General features: G+C 36.0%; 1 protein-coding gene across 1 annotated transcript in view; it reads right to left on the bottom strand.

Moving 5' to 3' along the window:
* Positions 1–16,888: 16,888 nt before the first annotated feature.
* Positions 16,889–18,866, bottom strand: part of LOC137620883 (uncharacterized) — a 66,475-nt gene continuing 64,497 nt past the window's right edge. The window contains exon 2 of the mRNA XM_068351328.1: positions 16,889–18,866. This exon is cut by the window's right edge and continues 16 nt beyond it. Within this exon, the coding sequence (XP_068207429.1) occupies positions 16,889–18,866 (1,978 nt within the window).

Raw genomic sequence — 18,866 nt, 5'->3', positions numbered from 1 at the left:
CATATAATGATAATGACAGACAATAGATGGACATTAATAATAACAGAATAGGTCCCTAGAGATTGTAAAAGAAGCAGGGAAAGGAAAGAAGATGATGGATCAACGAACTAAGAAAGTTTGCAGGCGTGGACTCTCACAGAAAGACCATAAACACACAGACGCACGTGGAAGCACATTTCTAAGGCCTTTGTTCTGCAGTGGACTATTAACGGGTGATTATGTATGTGTATATATATATACATACATATATATATATATATATATATATATATATATATATATATATATATATATATGTGTGTGTGTGTGTGTGTGAGTGTGTATATGTATATATATACATATATATATATATATATATATATATATATATATATATATATATATATATATATATATACACACACACACATAAATATATATATATATATATATATATATATATATATATATATATATATATATACATATAATATAGTGTTTAAGTATATAAATACATATATATATATATATATATATATATATATATAAATATATATATATATATATATATATATATATATATATATATAGTGTTTATGGGTATATATATATATATATATATATATATATATATACACACATACACACATATATATACATGTATACATATATATATATATATATATATATATATATATATATATATATATATATATATACATATATATATATATATATATATATATATATATATATATATATATATATATATGTTCAAAATTATGTAATAATATGCATGGAATCAAAACCAGATGTAGACCTATAAAGTTACAGAATTTCACATTTCCTCCAGTTAGTAGAATAAAATCTGTAAACGTAACATGCAAATACCGGTCGCAGTAAAACGAACAGCAAATTATCAGTTGTCTGCATTTAAACGAGTAAAAATTCTATGCAGTTACATTATCCTATATAGTCGGCGACTATAAATGTCAACCATTTGTACGGTTCACGTTAACTTCTCCCTAGTTAATAAATGGTAGGATCAAAACAATATCAGCAGAATTTACAAGTAGAAGCAAATATATGGAAAAAGAGGTTATGCATAATGGAATAAAAATAGTTGAACGATACACGAAAATACGTTCAACAATAAAAAAAAAAAAAGTTTCAGTATTGTGATAGGTTGTTTTGAAAACTTAATTTCCGCCCCGAAAAGAAAGAAAAGGGAAAAGAAAAAAGAAAGAGATATTAGACATACAACATTTTGAACATGCTTAGCTGTGCTTAATAAGGGATACTGTTGCCAGGAGGCGGTTCATTAGCGTTAATAGAAATCAGGTGCGTGAATAAAAGGCCGTAATTATTAAACGTTTGAAAAAAAGAGAACCCAATAATTTATTAAATATCCCCTGGAGGGGACTTGCATCAAGGGCAATGCACATTTGATTGCATGCATGCTAGCATTTTTAAGTTTGAGGCAATTTTATTTTTTGGTACATGCATTCAGGTCAGACTAAGGTAGGAACGGAGAAAATGGCAAACAACCAAAAATGTTGAATGAATTTGAAGTAAAAATGGGGACTGTACTGCTTCAGGCAACTTTATGGAATTAGGAATTCTTACTCCAACTGTATTTTCGTGTACGATTTTGTAAACTCTTCATCATAAAGAATGATTTTTTTTTATTATATTTCATAATTCAGTTCCCTTTCATAATAAATTCAGAAAAGGTTAATTATTTCCTCTTGCTGTAGGTCGTTAGCATGAATTCCCTGAACAATTAAGAATTTACGAATAAGAAGACGATTTATATATGAAATATTGATATTAAAATTACCGTGTTTCATATGCAATTAAATAATCCTGTAACTCTCGGGCAGATTATAACCAAATCTGTCCTTAAAGATATATTTTAACAATGGAAACAGTAAAAAACCATGCATTTATCTTAAAGGTAATGATGATCTCATTTTATTTGAAACAGATTGGGAAGAAAAAGAACAACAACCACACCTATGAGACAAAATAGCTGACGAGAGAGAGAGAGAGAGAGAGAGAGAGAGAGAGAGAGAGAGAGAGAGAGAGAGAGAGAGAGAGAGAGAGAGGGGGGGGGGTACATATCTGTAAGGATAGGGAATAATTTAACAATCTTCTCGTTATATTATTGTTGTTTTTTCTGGTAATTTCTTAAAAATGTATTTATATTCAATATAATCAACGACAGGGATATTCGTAGCCTTTAAAAGTAGATAGGTTTCTACATAAATGAAAATTCCATCAGTAAACATAGAGTAATTTCTATGCGACAAAAATAAAATCTATATAAAACTGGTTCAGGTCACTTGAAATTAAGGTATAATTCGACCCTCTTTTCTTCCCCCTCCCGAATGAATCTTCAATAAACGCGTACCAGAAGGAGGAAAGGGTGATTCTTTACCATTCGTACTGAAGAAAATCGACACGGTGATATCAAATGAATCTGATAGGCCAACCCTCTAACCCATTACTTAGTTGTAAAGGTTTACAGTGGGAAGAATAATAACTAATCGATCAAAGAATTCTAGATTATCATACCATGCTCAATCAGACAGTATTCTCAACAATTTCCCTGCCACACAGGAATACAATCAAACATGGGGCATTGAAGTAAACAATACTAGAAATGGTACTCTCCTGTCTAAAACAAATATTAAGCTAGATACAGGTGATTTTAATGATATCTGTAAATGAAATATGAAAAAATATTTTTAAAAATATTTTCATACTAAGCTTTAAGTACACAGACAAACTTTTCTTTTCTTCGGAAGCCTTTTATGCAATAACCCTAACATTTATTAGATGGACGCCAATTTTCTCTGTAGTTTAAGTTACATAAGTGACCTGGAAACATGAAAGTTTGTTGAACATATAATTTCATCAATAAATTCTTGTGTAAGTCAATCCGATGGAGTTCCCTTTTAAAGTATTCAATTCATTTGTGAGCCAATAAAAGTATCTCGAGTAGATATTATAATATAAACGTTATATGTAGTCACAAAGTATAATCTATACATTAAACTTGTAACTACAAATTACTAGTTATAGATACATGAATAGAAAGGCAATATATACATTTTCTTCAAAGGAACCTTCATCCACCAAGGTATTCTTCTTCATGTTTGTTGCTTAAGATTACAGACAGATTTGTGAGAAAACGGTTGTTGTAGGCAAATTTTGTGTATGGTCATTAAAAGAGACCTTCATTGGAATCTACTTGAACCTTGTCAGAGAACTTGGCAGATGCCATGCTTTTTTATCTATTTATATCTAGATAGATATTTCTAATATTTGAGAAGGCGAAACGAATCTAACAGGAGGAATAAATCACCTAGGCATGGCGATATAACTTCGATTATTCGACCAACCGCGAAGTATTGATGAGTGCGCATCTCCGAGTTGTCATTCAGAGTTGCGATATGACGTCAAATTTCAACATCTTTTTTAAATATATATGTATTTGTGTTACCATTTTGAAATATTCCAAAATCCCCTAGCTATGATAAACGACTGTAAAGTCTCCATTGACAGTAACAGCCCCATTACCTCATGACACTGGATGTTTGACAAGAAATATGCCATGTTATTTTCTATATGATCCCGCATCCCTGTATCATTCCATTCCATCCACTGGAACATCAACTATTCCATCACTGACAGCGGCAATGCATCTGCATTCGAATTTTATATGTATTTACCGAGAGCATTTATGCCTTTGGGTGACCAGTGTCCGTTGGTTAACGTTTTGCATGCATTTGCCTTAATTCACTTACATTTATATGCAAAGCTATTTGTTTGCCGGGTGGCTAACCCAAAATCAGTTTAAAACATTGTGCCTCTGGCTTTTGTTGCTCTTGTTAATCTTAGCATTTCACACCCAAAGCGTTGCTATTTTGTAAATATTTTGCACTGATTTTCTCGTAAATTTTGTTCAAATATTATTGCTATTTTACATGGATTTTCATACCTATTCTAATGTTAGATAGGGACTAGAACCAGGTAAATTACATTCTTACTTCATATAGAACTAGATTATCTGTAACTGAAGAGATATTTATAAAATAGTTGTTAACCAGTAGAGTATAATTCTAATCAGAATGCCAGATAGGTGAATATGTTTAACTGTATGCTGTGACGATATGTGAAAGTAATAACCAGAAAATAGAGCACCAAATGATACAAAGTTTCAGCTTCCCACTTTTCATATTGAGTGCTATTACTTTTATTATTTCTATGCTTTTAATTATTGGTATTATTATTGATATAGAACATTTGAAGCAACAAACTCAGGAAATAGCTACGAAACGTTAAAGGGTTTCAGGCAAAAATAGTGAAATTAGCATTGTTTTTTGTTAGGGGACAAGGGGCCCAATTATGTTTTACTCTTTACAGTTTGGCTAATTACGTGCATAGACATAGTTATTTCCTTAATTGCTGCAGATTATTCTGGGTTGCAATGTTTTATTTCTGCTAATGGCAATTTAGAGAGAGAGAGAGAGAGAGAGAGAGAGAGAGAGAGAGAGAGAGAGAGAGAGAGAGAGAGAGAGAGAGAGATAATTTTTCCTTAACATTACAATTTGAAAGGCATGAATAGAAATTTGATGTAGATAAATTTTCCTGTTAGTAAAATGGTGAATTTTATAATAACTGTTGCAATTGATGGTTATATCCATGAAATATCAAGTGAAGGGAGGGAGTAATATAATAGGAATACCACCATAAGATGTCAGAAGTAATGTCACTGTCGTATTAGTACTATCACTAAGAAAACCATAGGTTCACATACTGGGAAGGATTGATGAATATCATTCAAAATATCAGTCAAAGGTATAATGAATTTTATATTGATGAGAAGTTGTGGCTTAATATATATATATACATACATATATATATATATATATATATATATATATATATATATATATATATATATATATATATATATATATACATATATATATATATATTTATATATATATATGTATATATATACATATATATATAAAATATACATATATATATACATACATACATACATATATATATATATATATATATATATATATATATATATATATATATATATATATATATATATATAAAATATACACATACATATGAATACACACACACACACACACACACACACATATATATATATATATATATATATATATATATATATTATATATATATATATATATACACATCATGTGTGTGTAGCTATAATAGTGACGTGTTAAAAATTAAGTGTCATTTAATAACAGATTATGCTATCAGCTGGTGTCACACCTTATCTTTTATATTTCTTCATTGACGTTTTGTATCACATCTGTATGCACCACTTTCACGATATAAATTGACCCTAGTCTCAACAAATAACGTGAAATCCAATGACTAAACTTTTAACAGAAGCATGGAAAATGAGGCTCAACTACTGAGACTGACAATTTTACCTATCTTTAACGCCATATTAAATATACTTGGTTGTAGAATTTTTTTTAAGGACTATATCCGTTATAATCTCTCCTTTTGACTCGGCTATACGGGGCTCATTAATTGGATGATGATATCAAATAGATTATAATTACAAAAGGAATTATCATAGTGATGTGAAGTAAAATGTTCTAAGCTCTTTGGTAACATCACGTGTCTAATCTCCATGAATACTTTCAGAGATATTAATTTTCTCTCTCTCTCTCTCTCTCTCTCTCTCTCTCTCTCTCTCTCTCTCTCTCTCTCTCTCTCTCTCTCTCTCTCTCTGTATTTATGTATATCTGTATACATATAATTTTCACACTGTATCTTCCATTGACTAGTTTAAATTGAGTCAATAATCCTGGTTTCATTCCCCAGTATATATGGAGAAGTCATGTTTCATAATACTTTTATTTCCACTACTTTTCCCCAAAAGCACTAAACACTTATAAACACATATAATGAAGGACCGAAACCTTTACGAATAATACTTCTCTCTCTCTCTCTCTCTCTCTCTCTCTCTCTCTCTCTCTCTCTCTCTCCTCTCTCTCTCTCTCTCTCTCTCTCTCTCTCTCTCTCAGTCGAGTTTATTCAAAGGGCACATGTTATGGGGTGATTGAGAAATTTCCGGACGCCTCCATGTCCCTTATTTGCATATGGTTTCAACGCTGATTGCGTGGGTGACCATAAATATGGTGGCGTGCAAAGAATAAGCCAAAAAGTTTTCGTACCACACAGCTTTGTTGGAATAGTAGTTTCGCTTTCCGTTTTACATTTCGTCATGGAAACGTTTTGATATTTTCTATATTTTGAAAGGCATCCATCGGTTTTTTTCACGTGTCTATTCATATAATATTAACCCTGACGATTCAAAATCTCGTTTTATCATTTTCGTCAACATGAGCACTTTCCAAAGTCCACCAAGATAGTTATAGTTATAAATAAAGTGTGTCCGGCCAGAAATGAGTCTGTATCTCCCATAGCAAGAAACCCTCAGTATATTTGCTTTTATTCAGTAGTTATTCTTGCATGCGATACTTCTATTACTTGATGCAATTGAAACGGTCTCCTCTTAGAGGGGTCTTCCACGTAAAAGGCTTCCCCTCAGATTACGTTTGCAACGGCTCCCCTTCAAGAACCTCGCTTTCTAGCTTTATCTCATCCACGGTCATCACCTCCTCCCTTCTCTCTCTTTCATTTCCCCAATTTCCATATTCACTTTCCTCTATCCCTTTCGTCCCTCGGTTCATCCCTCCCTTCATATTTCAAAAAAAAAGAATTGAAAATAGAAAAATGCAAATATCAATAGGTTCTTAAATGTCCCTTCACTCGTGTCACTTCACCGTCCCTTTCTGTTTCCCCTTCACCAATTTTGCAGGTCTCTATCCTTGCTTTCTGTAAATATGGAAGAGAAGTCATTATGTTATGTAAATACGGTGTGGAAACACCCGTTTACGGGAAAAAAATCAGAAGTGCATTCATATATATATATAAGAGGGGTTGATACACGAAAGACTCCGAATATTAAACGTCTGTAGCGTAATGCATGCAGAGACCCTCGCTTGCCTAAAAGACCTCGATTGTCTAAAGTTCCTTGATTACCTAAAAGACCCCAATTACCTTAGAAAACTCCCTTGCCTAAAAGATCCCGGTTGCCTAAAAGACTTCTCTTCCTAAAAGACCCCGATTACCTAAAATATATTCCCTTTCTTAAAAGACCTCCCTTGTCTAAAAGGCCTCACTTGCCTAAAAGACCTCCCTTGCCTAAAAGACCCCGATTGCCTAAAAGGGAGCATCTGCTTTTCCCATAATAAATTTCCTTTTAGAGCATCTGCTTTTCCCATAATAAATTTCCTTTTAGAAGTGATATCTTTTTTCCCTGTTCTGGTTTTGGAGGGTCAATAGGAAATATGATCGCCTTCGAGCGAATAAACATCTGAAAGAAAAGTAATGAATATCAACGTAAGCGATGAAAATCTAATCAAACAGCTTGCTCAATACACGCTGATTGAATTTATGCAGTATTTCCATGACTCAAAATATGTTTTATCTATCAAACCTCGTCAAAGATATAGTTAACCTGTCTTATTGTACGTGGGGAGCAGTATTTTATTGGTTTGGTTATATAACCTTAACTCGAGTGGAATTACAATATGCAGGGTTCGGAAGGAAGGGAATCTGACTTGTTAGCTTGGGGGCAGAGGAGCCATTGAAAACTTTGTAATGAATATGTTTGGATGATTTGTAAAGGAAAATATAGTTTATGTAGCTCTTCTTTGGATAGAAATATAATAATAGTGTGTGAAATAGTTGACTGTAAGATTCAGTATCACAAACTGACGTTACAGGAATGTAGGTCATTGATGCTTGAATTTGGCATATTAATAAAAAATATTGTTAGGAAAGCAAAATGATGATCATACAACTTAATTAATGCACAAGATAGTTCGTCTAAATGTAATCGCATTATAAATATAGACGAATAAAAAAGTTGTAAAAAATGGATTTGATAGAAACGTTTGCTTGCAGAGGGAAAAGGAAACATTAAATTACGAAAGAAAAGGGGAATTATATTGACCATGATCTACTTTTATTCTATAGCTTATATACTTGTCTCCAATGAATAACATGCTACAATTGTATATCTATAGGCAAGGGTTTAAAAGGGCTGTGGTGGCCCGGTGGTAGCGTCTTTTCCTGGTGATTGCCAGACTGGGGTTCGAGTTCCGCTCAAACTCGTTAGTTCCTATGGTTGCTGCAAACTCACCATCCTTATGAGCTAAAGAGTGGGAGGTTTGAGGACGCCTATAGGTCAATCTGCCATTGTCTGGCCGTACTTGGTCCTAGCTTGGGTGGAGAAGGTTTTAGGCACTGATCATATGTAATATGGTCAGTCTCTAGGGCATTGTCCTGCTTGATAGGGCAATTTCACTGTCTCTTGTTTCTGCCATTCAAGTGTTGCCTTTAAACCTTTAAAACTTTAAGAGTCTGCTCGCTTCTTAATTGATCAACTGTCATAGCAGTGACAGGATGTTAAAGAATAGAGTCGGTACTTTGTAATTATAGAATGCTTTATTTCTTAGGAACTGGTATCCAAGATTCTTTGTATTTTTACTTTTATCAAAATACCATAAAATTTGTAGGAAGTTTTGATTTACCAACGATAAGAAATATGACTAGGCGTCGTTTCCATGGTATAGTTGTTTACATTCTAGTCTATTTGCTCAAATGAACTTAATCTAACATAATTTACTATTTACTAATTGATATCAAAGAACAATTATATGAGTAAATGATAATTTTTTTTAGACAGGTGTGGAAGAAGCATCACTTATTTGTATATTTGAAAATATACAATGGCCAAAACTTCTGTAATACTATTGTAAATGCTATAATAGTTTCACAAGGTAAATAGTATAGTTCTCATTCTTTGATCACCATGCGTGCAAAAGAAAAAAATCAGATAGAACGTTATGGAACATGAGGGAAGGTTTTCTGTACATTAAAATCTATCTTTGTAATCAAGGTAATGTCTGGTGTTAGTTTAAACGATAAATTTGTTGTTAAAAATGTGAATTTTATCGTCTTAAAGCAGATAATGCACTGTATAGTCTCTACTACAGTTTCCAGAAGTACTTGCCATAACTAGCTGTCTAAGGAATTAAAACTGCAAACCATCGTTCTGTTACAATCACTAGTATTAAAATAATAATTCCGTTTGATTAAGGATATAGATTAACTTTATTGAAAAAAAAAATTAGGTATAAAATGGTAGGGTTTTAGAAAAACTAGTTGATAGTGCCACTCCTGAAAGCTAAAATCCAATTATTTTTCTAACAAACACTTTTGCTATCGCCCCTCAAAGAAATACCATAGTGAAATGAGACCCTCTAAAAATGAGACCCTCTAATTTTCGAAAAAGTTTACACATTATTACTACAAAAATAAGAAGCACTACCTGATTTGATCAGTTTCAAAGATTTGATTGCAGAATTTGCATTTTTAGTTATTACAGCAAAATTTTATCTTAACACAGCTATTATAATTATGGAATCGTTCTCCTGATACGTTAGTGAAATAAAGCTTTATCAAGTTACCATCAGCTCCTTAAAGTATTCTGGACATCCTAATATTATAGGTAGTTGAACACTTTGCCTTCGCCAAAGATGTGAATCACTGTGAACAGAAGACCTTAATATTGGCGATAGAAGAAGATAAAATAAAATTGGCAAAGCTTAAAGACAAGATTTGAGGAAGTGTGAAGTTGCTTGCACTTTTGCTTGTTTTGCTCGCACTGTGATACCCTTTCTTCCCCTTGTTGTTTTTCTTAATTCTATTATTATTCTTATCAATATTGCTATATTGTTATTATCATTATGTTGATGCTGTTGTTGTTGTTTTTGTCGATATTGTTCTTAATGAAAAAGAAGCGTGAAAGATTAATCATAGAAGAATAGAATTACTATGGCATTTGGAAATAAACTGAACACACTACAGTATATATAATCACATTAAACAACAATTCTAAACCTTATACTCCTCAGTGAAATAAATACCAATGATTCGATTAGCACATAGAGATCATGAAAAGAAGAAATTAAATCCTCTTTGTAGGTATAGATTATAATTACGGTCACCATTTTGCGTGAACTAACTATTTATGACACCTTATAAGTCACAGCATCTACCAAGAGAGGGAAAGATACTCCATTAAGTTGCGTAAATCATAAATACAATAGCATTAGGTTGCCATTATCTGAGAAATCTGTATATTAGCAAATATTCAGCTGGTTTTACACAGCAATATAAGAATTTATCTTAATTTGCTTAACTCGACTTGCACTGGGAAAGAACGTATGTAACTACTCTCTCCCCCCCCCCCCCCTCTCTCTCTCTCTCTCTCTCTCTCTCTCTCTCTCTCTCTCTCTCTCTCTCTCTCTCTCTCTCTCTCTCTCTCTCTCCCAAATATAGGTAGAAAAGGCAGGATAAGATTTCATCACCCTTAAGTCTTTGATGTTGTTGGATTTATGGTTATGAAAAATACATACTAGCGTCCTGGCTAGTACAGTGGTAACGTGTTTGCCTCGCATTCGCATGGCAAGAGATCGATCCCCGCCCAGGGCCGTGAGTTTAAGCTGTTTACTGGGGAGGCTACTGCTGTGGTAGGGCACCACAGTGGGGGGTTGGGCTTGCCGGCTGACGTTCTGGTGAGCATCTATTCTGATGGAACCGGAACTGAAACCAGTCACCTTAACCTTAACCTTAATATCTTGGAAAATGTATGCCTTGAATAGATGAAGTTTTCCTAAGTACTAATTATTATGTATCAAGAACGTTACCATACGCATTTCTCAGAATAAAGATATTCAGCAAATTCTCCAGGCTTAAGATATTAGTTAATGTTTCTGATAGTGGATATTCCAGCCCTCTTCCATCAGATCCGTAATCAATTCTTATAGGTGTCTAAATATCTACGGGAGTAGTGTCTGTTCCTGCTTTCTTTAAAGTCAGGTGAATACATAAAAACCGTCCACTGTTACCAAATAAGTACCTTAAGTGACGATTGGGGACTACAATTTTATCAATAATTTATTGGATATGAGTGCGATTATTTTTTTTTTATTTATCTTTATTATTAAAAAAAATACTCATTATTAGAGGTTAGGCTTTTATCCATAGCTGTTAAGCGTGTCCATTTAGTCTTTTCCATTTTCTAAAAGTCTGAAGGATACGAATGTCATGAATTAGATATGCAATTCTTTTAGAATCCATTGCGGATAAAAATCTTTAAATACTCATATATCCTAACATTTAAAAACATAGTAATAATTGTTTAGGAGAGTTCTACTGAGGAAAGGAGCAAAGAATCTTCATGTCATACAGAATTACAAAATGCTTATGCGAGATTTAAATAACTGACCAACCGAATACTTTTGCTTTGATCTAGGCATAATTCTATAGGAACAATCTTCAATAGCAGTTGAGCAATAAATTGTTGTTCACGTTAAAATTTAGAAATGCTCTCTTAGTGCAGAAATATTGCTTTCTCCTGTAAAACTAATCAATTATTGCTAGTTTTTCTTATATCACTTCTTGCTTCATGTTCTGTGTAATCACATTAGAAAAAAATAAGCTCAAATCTTGAACTCAGATGTCAATTCATATTTTGAATAAAAAATGTTCTCCTGATACAAAATGTCATTGGAGCAGCAACGAAATGTTTTCTGGGTCACTGGAAGAGAGAGCTCATGCATAATAATCATATTTGATATCAAATATTTGTATTCAATCTGCCACGACAAATATATTCATTACGGAATAGTTTATAAATGGTATCATCACTTGGTATTATTGATAGCCTATTTACTTAGCCGAAAAAAATACATTCTGAAGTTGGTTATGTAGATTATCGTTTTCCCCCACGGAAACGAGAGACGTATTAAAGATTTTCCTTTTTAACGTGGAATTTTGTTGCTACTTTTTGAATGTTGACCTACAGACTTTTTCAATTTTCTAATTTCATAGATAATATTGCTTATCAGTGAAGCACAATAGTATTACAATGAATTCAAAATTCTTTACACAACTGCTTTTTTTTCACCTTTTTTTGTTCACCTGGTGAAAATCAGAATGCTACAAACCCAGACGGGAACGCAGTCCAGCAAGGATAGGATATACAGAAGCACCGAATAAACCATAAATGATTAATTTGTGAATTTATGATATATTTCAAGACAACTAACTTCAAGTAGATAAGGCAAATATAACCTTTGAAAGGAGACTTATATCAACCTATTTAACAGATAGGTTTTTGAAGCAAGTTTGAACTTCTGAAATGTTACTGTTTCAACCACCAAACGTGGAAGATCATCCGACAATCTGTCATTGCCGGAATAAAACTTCCAGAATACCATGGGGTCATTGATCCTTATGATGGAGAATGCAAAACTGTTAGAACTAACAGAATACCTAATACTAACTCAGGAGGTTACACTCTGGGAAGATCTGAATGCAAAGGTTTAAAATTCACTACACTGGCTTTAATAAAGAAGAAAGTTTTAGGAACGCATCAACAACGTATATAAATACCCTTTTTCGCGTTAAAGGTGAAAAGCAAGAGAATGGATTGAGGAGAAATGCTCCAATTGGAAAAATCCAGGAAAGATGTTTATCAGGTTACATACATTTTTTTCTGAAATGTTATAGGATGTGCAAGTTCAATGGGTAACATTCTGAAAGGATTAATAAAGAGAAAATGAGTAATATATATTTAAATTTATACACACACACGTATATATTTATATATATATATATATATATATATATATATATATATATATATATATATATATATATATATACATATATATAAATAAATATATATATACATATATATATATATATATATATATATATATATATATATATATATATATATATATATATATATATATTCAGCTATTACCTTCTATTATAAAAAGGAACACAGAGAGGGGAAATGGAGAATCCCAAAAGGAGAAACAAAAAATTAAATAAATCTTATTCTCAGTAAAAAAAATCAATTTACTCAAGGAAATGTACATATATATATATATATATATATATATATATATATATATATATATATATATATATATATATATATATATACATATATATATATATATATATATATATATATATATATATATATATTATATAAATATATATACATATAAATATATGTATATATATATATATATATTACATATAAATATATATATATGTATATATATATATATAATATACATGTATATATATATATATATATATATATATATATATATATATATATATATATATATATATATAAGATAATGGATCTTTTACATTTTCTCTGTGTTTAAAATATGTATATACGAAACGAGATACAAAAGTCGTCATTAAATTAATAATAGATATATAATGGGAAGACATCTGAAAAATCAATATCAATCAAAAACACTATTACGATAACGGAATATAAATGATAAAAAAAAAAAAGTTATGCATATATAAGAAGATTTACCAAGTGACCAAAGACCGAAAGTGGTTAACGATGCTGTTCGCTATGAAGATGATGATGATGGTAATTGCCTACAACCTTTGCACTGTTTGCCTTCCCTCCCGGTGCAAACACCATAGCTGCAGCCTCCATTCACTGCAGTCCATCCCACCTGGAAGGTCCTTAGAGTCTGGAACAGATCATCAACGGAAATAGGATGAACGGCGTCATGATACAAAGCAAACCTTCGGTGTTTACATCGGAAGAAACCAATTTCCCTGAATAACGCCTAATCCCCTATAGGTCTAATGGTATCCCTCCCTCCTCCCTCCCTATATCCCCCTATATAGACAGAGATGCCTTTTCCTAATCCTGACGTCTCCCCCTTAAAATCTATGACTCCCCCCACAACCCCCTTTCGCCACACATACCGGTGCTCGTTTGTAATTAAGACCCTCTGGGAATGGGAAGAAAATGGGGTTTTAGAGGGAAGGGAAGACTCGCGGAAATGGACTTTGGAAGGATATCGATAGCATATACGATTGAAGTGGACAGGTGTAGTAATGTGTTGCTAACTGTAAGAGACTTGCGAGGTAAAAGGGAGAGGGAGGGAGGAACACTACTGTGGCGCGAGGGGAGTGAAGGAATAACGAGAAACATTACAGTAGTGGATGTATTGTTATTACCCTCTTGGTGGCTCTCTTTAATTACCCGTCAGCTCCCACAGTCGAAATTTAGTTGTCCGTTGGATGGAAGAGAGAGACGATTCTTTACTTCCCCCTTGACCTCACTACAACATGAATGCAGTATTGCATTCTTGTAACATTGTATATTCTATAAATACTAGTGTACGCGATCCGTTAAAAATGTCGGCTTAATATTTAGATAGATATGCACGCACACGCACGCATACACACAGATTCAACCCTTCCCCTTACTTGAGGGACAATATACACACACACACACACACACACACACACACACACACACATATATATATATATATATATATATATATATATATATATATATATATATATATATATATATATATATATATACTTACATACATATATACTGTATATGTATATACATATCTATATGTATATATAGAATCTTTATATATATACACACATATATATACATATATATACATATGTATGTATATATATATATATATATATATATATATATATATATATATATATATATATATATATATATATATATATAGAGCCAGACACTTGAACATTATTATATTAGGGAGACTGTCAAGATCATTGGTTTGAAAAGTTCCTTTATAAGGGGAATGCACATGAAATTGAGAATATTTTGTCGTTCCAGTTACATGTTACATTAAAATTGGCCCAAATCATGCATTAGGGTCCCATTAGCATCATATATTCTAAATAAATGAGAAGAGGGTGGGCGTCTCCCTTCTCTCTAACGATAAGAAATATACGAACATGATGAGATCAGCTACTTCATGATCATCAACTTTTAACGCTGATCATAGAGTTAAGATTATTTAACCTCACTTGCGAATTGCTCATATCAGACCAAATCATTCATTTATAACAGAAGGGAGCAATGCACTGGAGTGTACTCGGTGTAATCAGTTACTGTCTCCTGGGGACATTCAGGTGTACTGTGACGGGCCGAGAGAGGGTTGTGAATTCAAAGGCAGGATGCAATCAACTGAGTACTTTATTAAGGAACACTCTCCTTTATATACAATACCTCAAGGCAACAGCAAAATACATGTTCGAGAGACAGACAATGTTACGGAGGAAAACCGGAGACATGATTATTCAGGTTCTTTTTAGTGCGAGGGAAGAGCGCAGATACAAGCATAATATATACAAAATAATTTATGTACTATCGTGTGACACACGGTTGGTACAGTACTGTTTTAAATTTACTTCGGAACTGAGGGGAATAGGGGAAGTGCTTTAAACTCAGATTCCTCTTTTGTGTCATTTGGTTTTGGGATATTCAAGGAAGATTATTTTCACCGAGTTTAACGAAAAAATCAATATAGATTTTACTTTGATTTCTATTTTCTAAACTTCCATACCATATTTTATTAGGTTTCCAAAAAAAAAAAAACTATTTTTAAGTCATTAACGTTTGCTCTATCAATATGTTAATAGATATTTTTTAGATTCTTTTTCATTTAATTGATATTGTGGTGACCGGTTATTTTCCTAAATCTCTTGCCTAAAAGCCATATTTTTCCCGCGTCAGAATTGTTCTTTACAAACATTATAATTCAGAAACTATAGAGAGAAACATGATTGGGCTTCACACAATAAACATCTTTAAAGTGAAAACAACTTTTTCTAAAATATGTAAAAAGAAATTGAAGAAAATAAGTATCATAGTTGTGGTATCGACGTGCATTTATCTGTCAGATGGAAGAGACGCTGTTTTAGTTTCAAAAAGATTAATTAAGACGAGAAATTATTTCAGAGGAAAAGTAATAAATTAGTAAATCGCTTGAATTACCTAATTATGAAAAAATAAAAGATAAAAGCCAATAAACATTATTAAATTGGAGGTTAATACAAAAAATTAACCTAAATAACAGAAACTATATCTTGCAGTTAAGAAAAGGTTCTGTTGGTGGTAACTACGTCCGGAGTAAAATTAATCGATCAAAGGTTAGTACACCAGGACCCCAAAAAGAGCGAAATAGATTTTATGTTGAGGTGTGAAAAGTTGACTAAACTCATTGCCTTTAGCTGATGCATTGCTGAGAGAACTATATCTTCCATTAGGTTTTATTTCATAGATTAAGGATATGCGCTCACGTACAGAGTCGGACCCCAACCCCCTTCCCTAAAAATATGTTTCGCAGAAATAATTTCTAAATCTAAGCCTGAAACGTCAATTGGAATTATTCATTGGTTCTTCAGTTAGATCAAGTCTTATTCAAAGAACAAATAACAGCAGAATACTTCGTTTGCCGAATACTGATTAACAGAACTGTCTACAGAGGATGGTTTCAAGGAAGTGCTTCGGGGATAATCAAGAGAAAAACAGGTGAGGATATTCAGATGTTAAGTAGCTAGTAAACTTTATATTTATTTCTATCTATCTCTATCTTTATTTGTCTAAATACATTAGTATTTTCTATGATGTATGGTTCGGACCGTGAGTTTGGTTTGTTTACTGGGGAGGTTACGGGTGTGGTTGCGCTCCCCAGTGTTGGGGGGTTTGGGGGTGGTTGCGCTCCCCAGTGTTGGGGAGTTTGGGGGTGGTTGCGCTCCCCAGTGTTGGGGGGTTTGGGGGTGGTTGCACTCTCCAGTGTTGGGGGGTTGGGGGTGGTTGCGCTCCCCAGTGTTGGGGGCTTTGGGGGTGGTTGCACTACCCAGTGTTGGGGGGTTTGGGGGTGGTTGCGCTCCCCAGTGTTGGGGGGTTTGGGGGTGGTTGCGCTCCCCAGTGTTGGGGGGTTTGGGGGTGGTTGCGCTCCCCAGTGTTGAGGGGTTTGGGTGTGGTTGCGCTCCCCAGTGTTGGGGGGTTTGGGGGTGGTTGCGCTCCCCAGTGTTGGGGGGTTTGGGGGTGGTTGCACTCTCCAGTGTTGGGGGGTTGGGGGTGGTTGCGCTCCCCAGTGTTGGGGGCTTTGGGGGTGGTTGCACTACCCAGTGTTGGGGGGTTTGGGGGTGGTTGCGCTCCCCAGTGTTGGGGGGTTTGGGGGTGGTTGCGCTCCCCAGTGTTGGGGGGTTTGGGGGTGGTTGCACTACCCAGTGTTGGGGGGTTTGGGGGTGGTTGCGCTCCCCAGTGTTGGGGGGTTTGGGGGTGGTTGCGCTCCCCAGTGTTGGGGGGTTTGGGGGTGGTTGCACTCTCCAGTGTTGGGGGGTTGGGGGTGGTTGCGCTCCCCAGTGTTGGGGGCTTTGGGGGTGGTTGCACTACCCAGTGTTGGGGGGTTTGGGGGTGGTTGCGCTCCCCAGTGTTGGGGGGTTTGGGGGTGGTTGCGCTCCCCAGTGTTGGGGGGTTTGGGGGTGGTTGCGCTCCCCAGTGTTGAGGGGTTTGGGTGTGGTTGCGCTCCCCAGTGTTGGGGGGTTTGGGGGTGGTTGCGCTCCCCAGTGTTGGGGGGTTTGGGGGTGGTTGCGCTCCCCAGTGTTGGGGGCTTTGGGGGTGGTTGCGCTCCCCAGTGTTGGGGGGTTTGGGGGTGGTTGCACTACCCAGTGTTGGGGGGTTTGGGGGTGGTTGCGCTCCCCAGTGTTGGGGGGTTTGGGGGTGGTTGCGCTCCCCAGTGTTGGGGGGTTTGGGGGTGGTTGCACTCTCCAGTGTTGGGGGGTTGGGGGTGGTTGCGCTCCCCAGTGTTGGGGGCTTTGGGGGTGGTTGCACTACCCAGTGTTGGGGGGTTTGGGGGTGGTTGCGCTCCCCAGTGTTGGGGGGTTTGGGGGTGGTTGCGCTCCCCAGTGTTGGGGGGTTTGGGGGTGGTTGCGCTCCCCAGTGTTGAGGGGTTTGGGTGTGGTTGCGCTCCCCAGTGTTGGGGGGTTTGGGGGTGGTTGCGCTCCCCAGTGTTGGGGGGTTTGGGGATGGTTGCGCTCCCCAGTGTTGGGGGGTTTGGGGGTGGTTGCGCTCCCCAGTGTTGGGGGCTTTGGGGGTGGTTGCACTACCCAGTGTTGGGGGGTTTGGGGGTGGTTGCGCTCCCCAGTGTTGGGGGGTTTGGGGGTGGTTGCGCTCCCCAGTGTTGGGGGGTTTGGGGGTGGTTGCACTACCCAGTGTTGGGGGGTTTGGGGGTGGTTGCGCTCCCCAGTGTTGGGGGGTTTGGGGGTGGTTGCGCTCCCCAGTGTTGGGGGGTTTGGGGGTGGTTGCACTCTCCAGTGTTGGGGGGTTGGGGGTGGTTGCGCTCCCCAGTGTTGGGGGCTTTGGGGGTGGTTGCACTACCCAGTGTTGGGGGGTTTGGGGGTGGTAGCGCTCCCCAGTGTTGGGGGGTTTGGGGGTGGTTGCGCTCCCCAGTGTTGGGGGGTTTGGGGGTGGTTGCGCTCCCCAGTGTTGAGGGGTTTGGGTGTGGTTGCGCTCCCCAGTGTTGGGGGGTTTGGGGGTGGTTGCGCTCCCCAGTGTTGGGGGGTTTGGGGGTGGTTGCGCTCCCCAGTGTTGGGGGGTTTGGGGGTGGTTGCGCTCCCTAGTGTTGGGGGGTTTGGGGGTGGTTGCACTCTCCAGTGTTGGGGGGTTGGGGGTGGTTGCGCTCCCCAGTGTTGGGGGCTTTGGGGGTGGTTGTGCTCCCCAGTGTTGGGGGGTTTGGGGGTGGTTGCGCTCCCCAGTGTTGGGGGGTTTGGGGGTGGTTGCGCTCCCCAGTGTTGGGATGTTTGGGGGTTGGATTAAAACGAATAAA

This window comes from Palaemon carinicauda, chromosome 27, assembly GCF_036898095.1.
Source record: "Palaemon carinicauda isolate YSFRI2023 chromosome 27, ASM3689809v2, whole genome shotgun sequence".
Taxonomy (NCBI): Eukaryota; Metazoa; Arthropoda; class Malacostraca; order Decapoda; family Palaemonidae; genus Palaemon; species Palaemon carinicauda.
The sequence above is the reverse complement of the archived record's forward strand: the minus strand, read 5'-3'. Positions and strand labels throughout refer to the sequence as shown.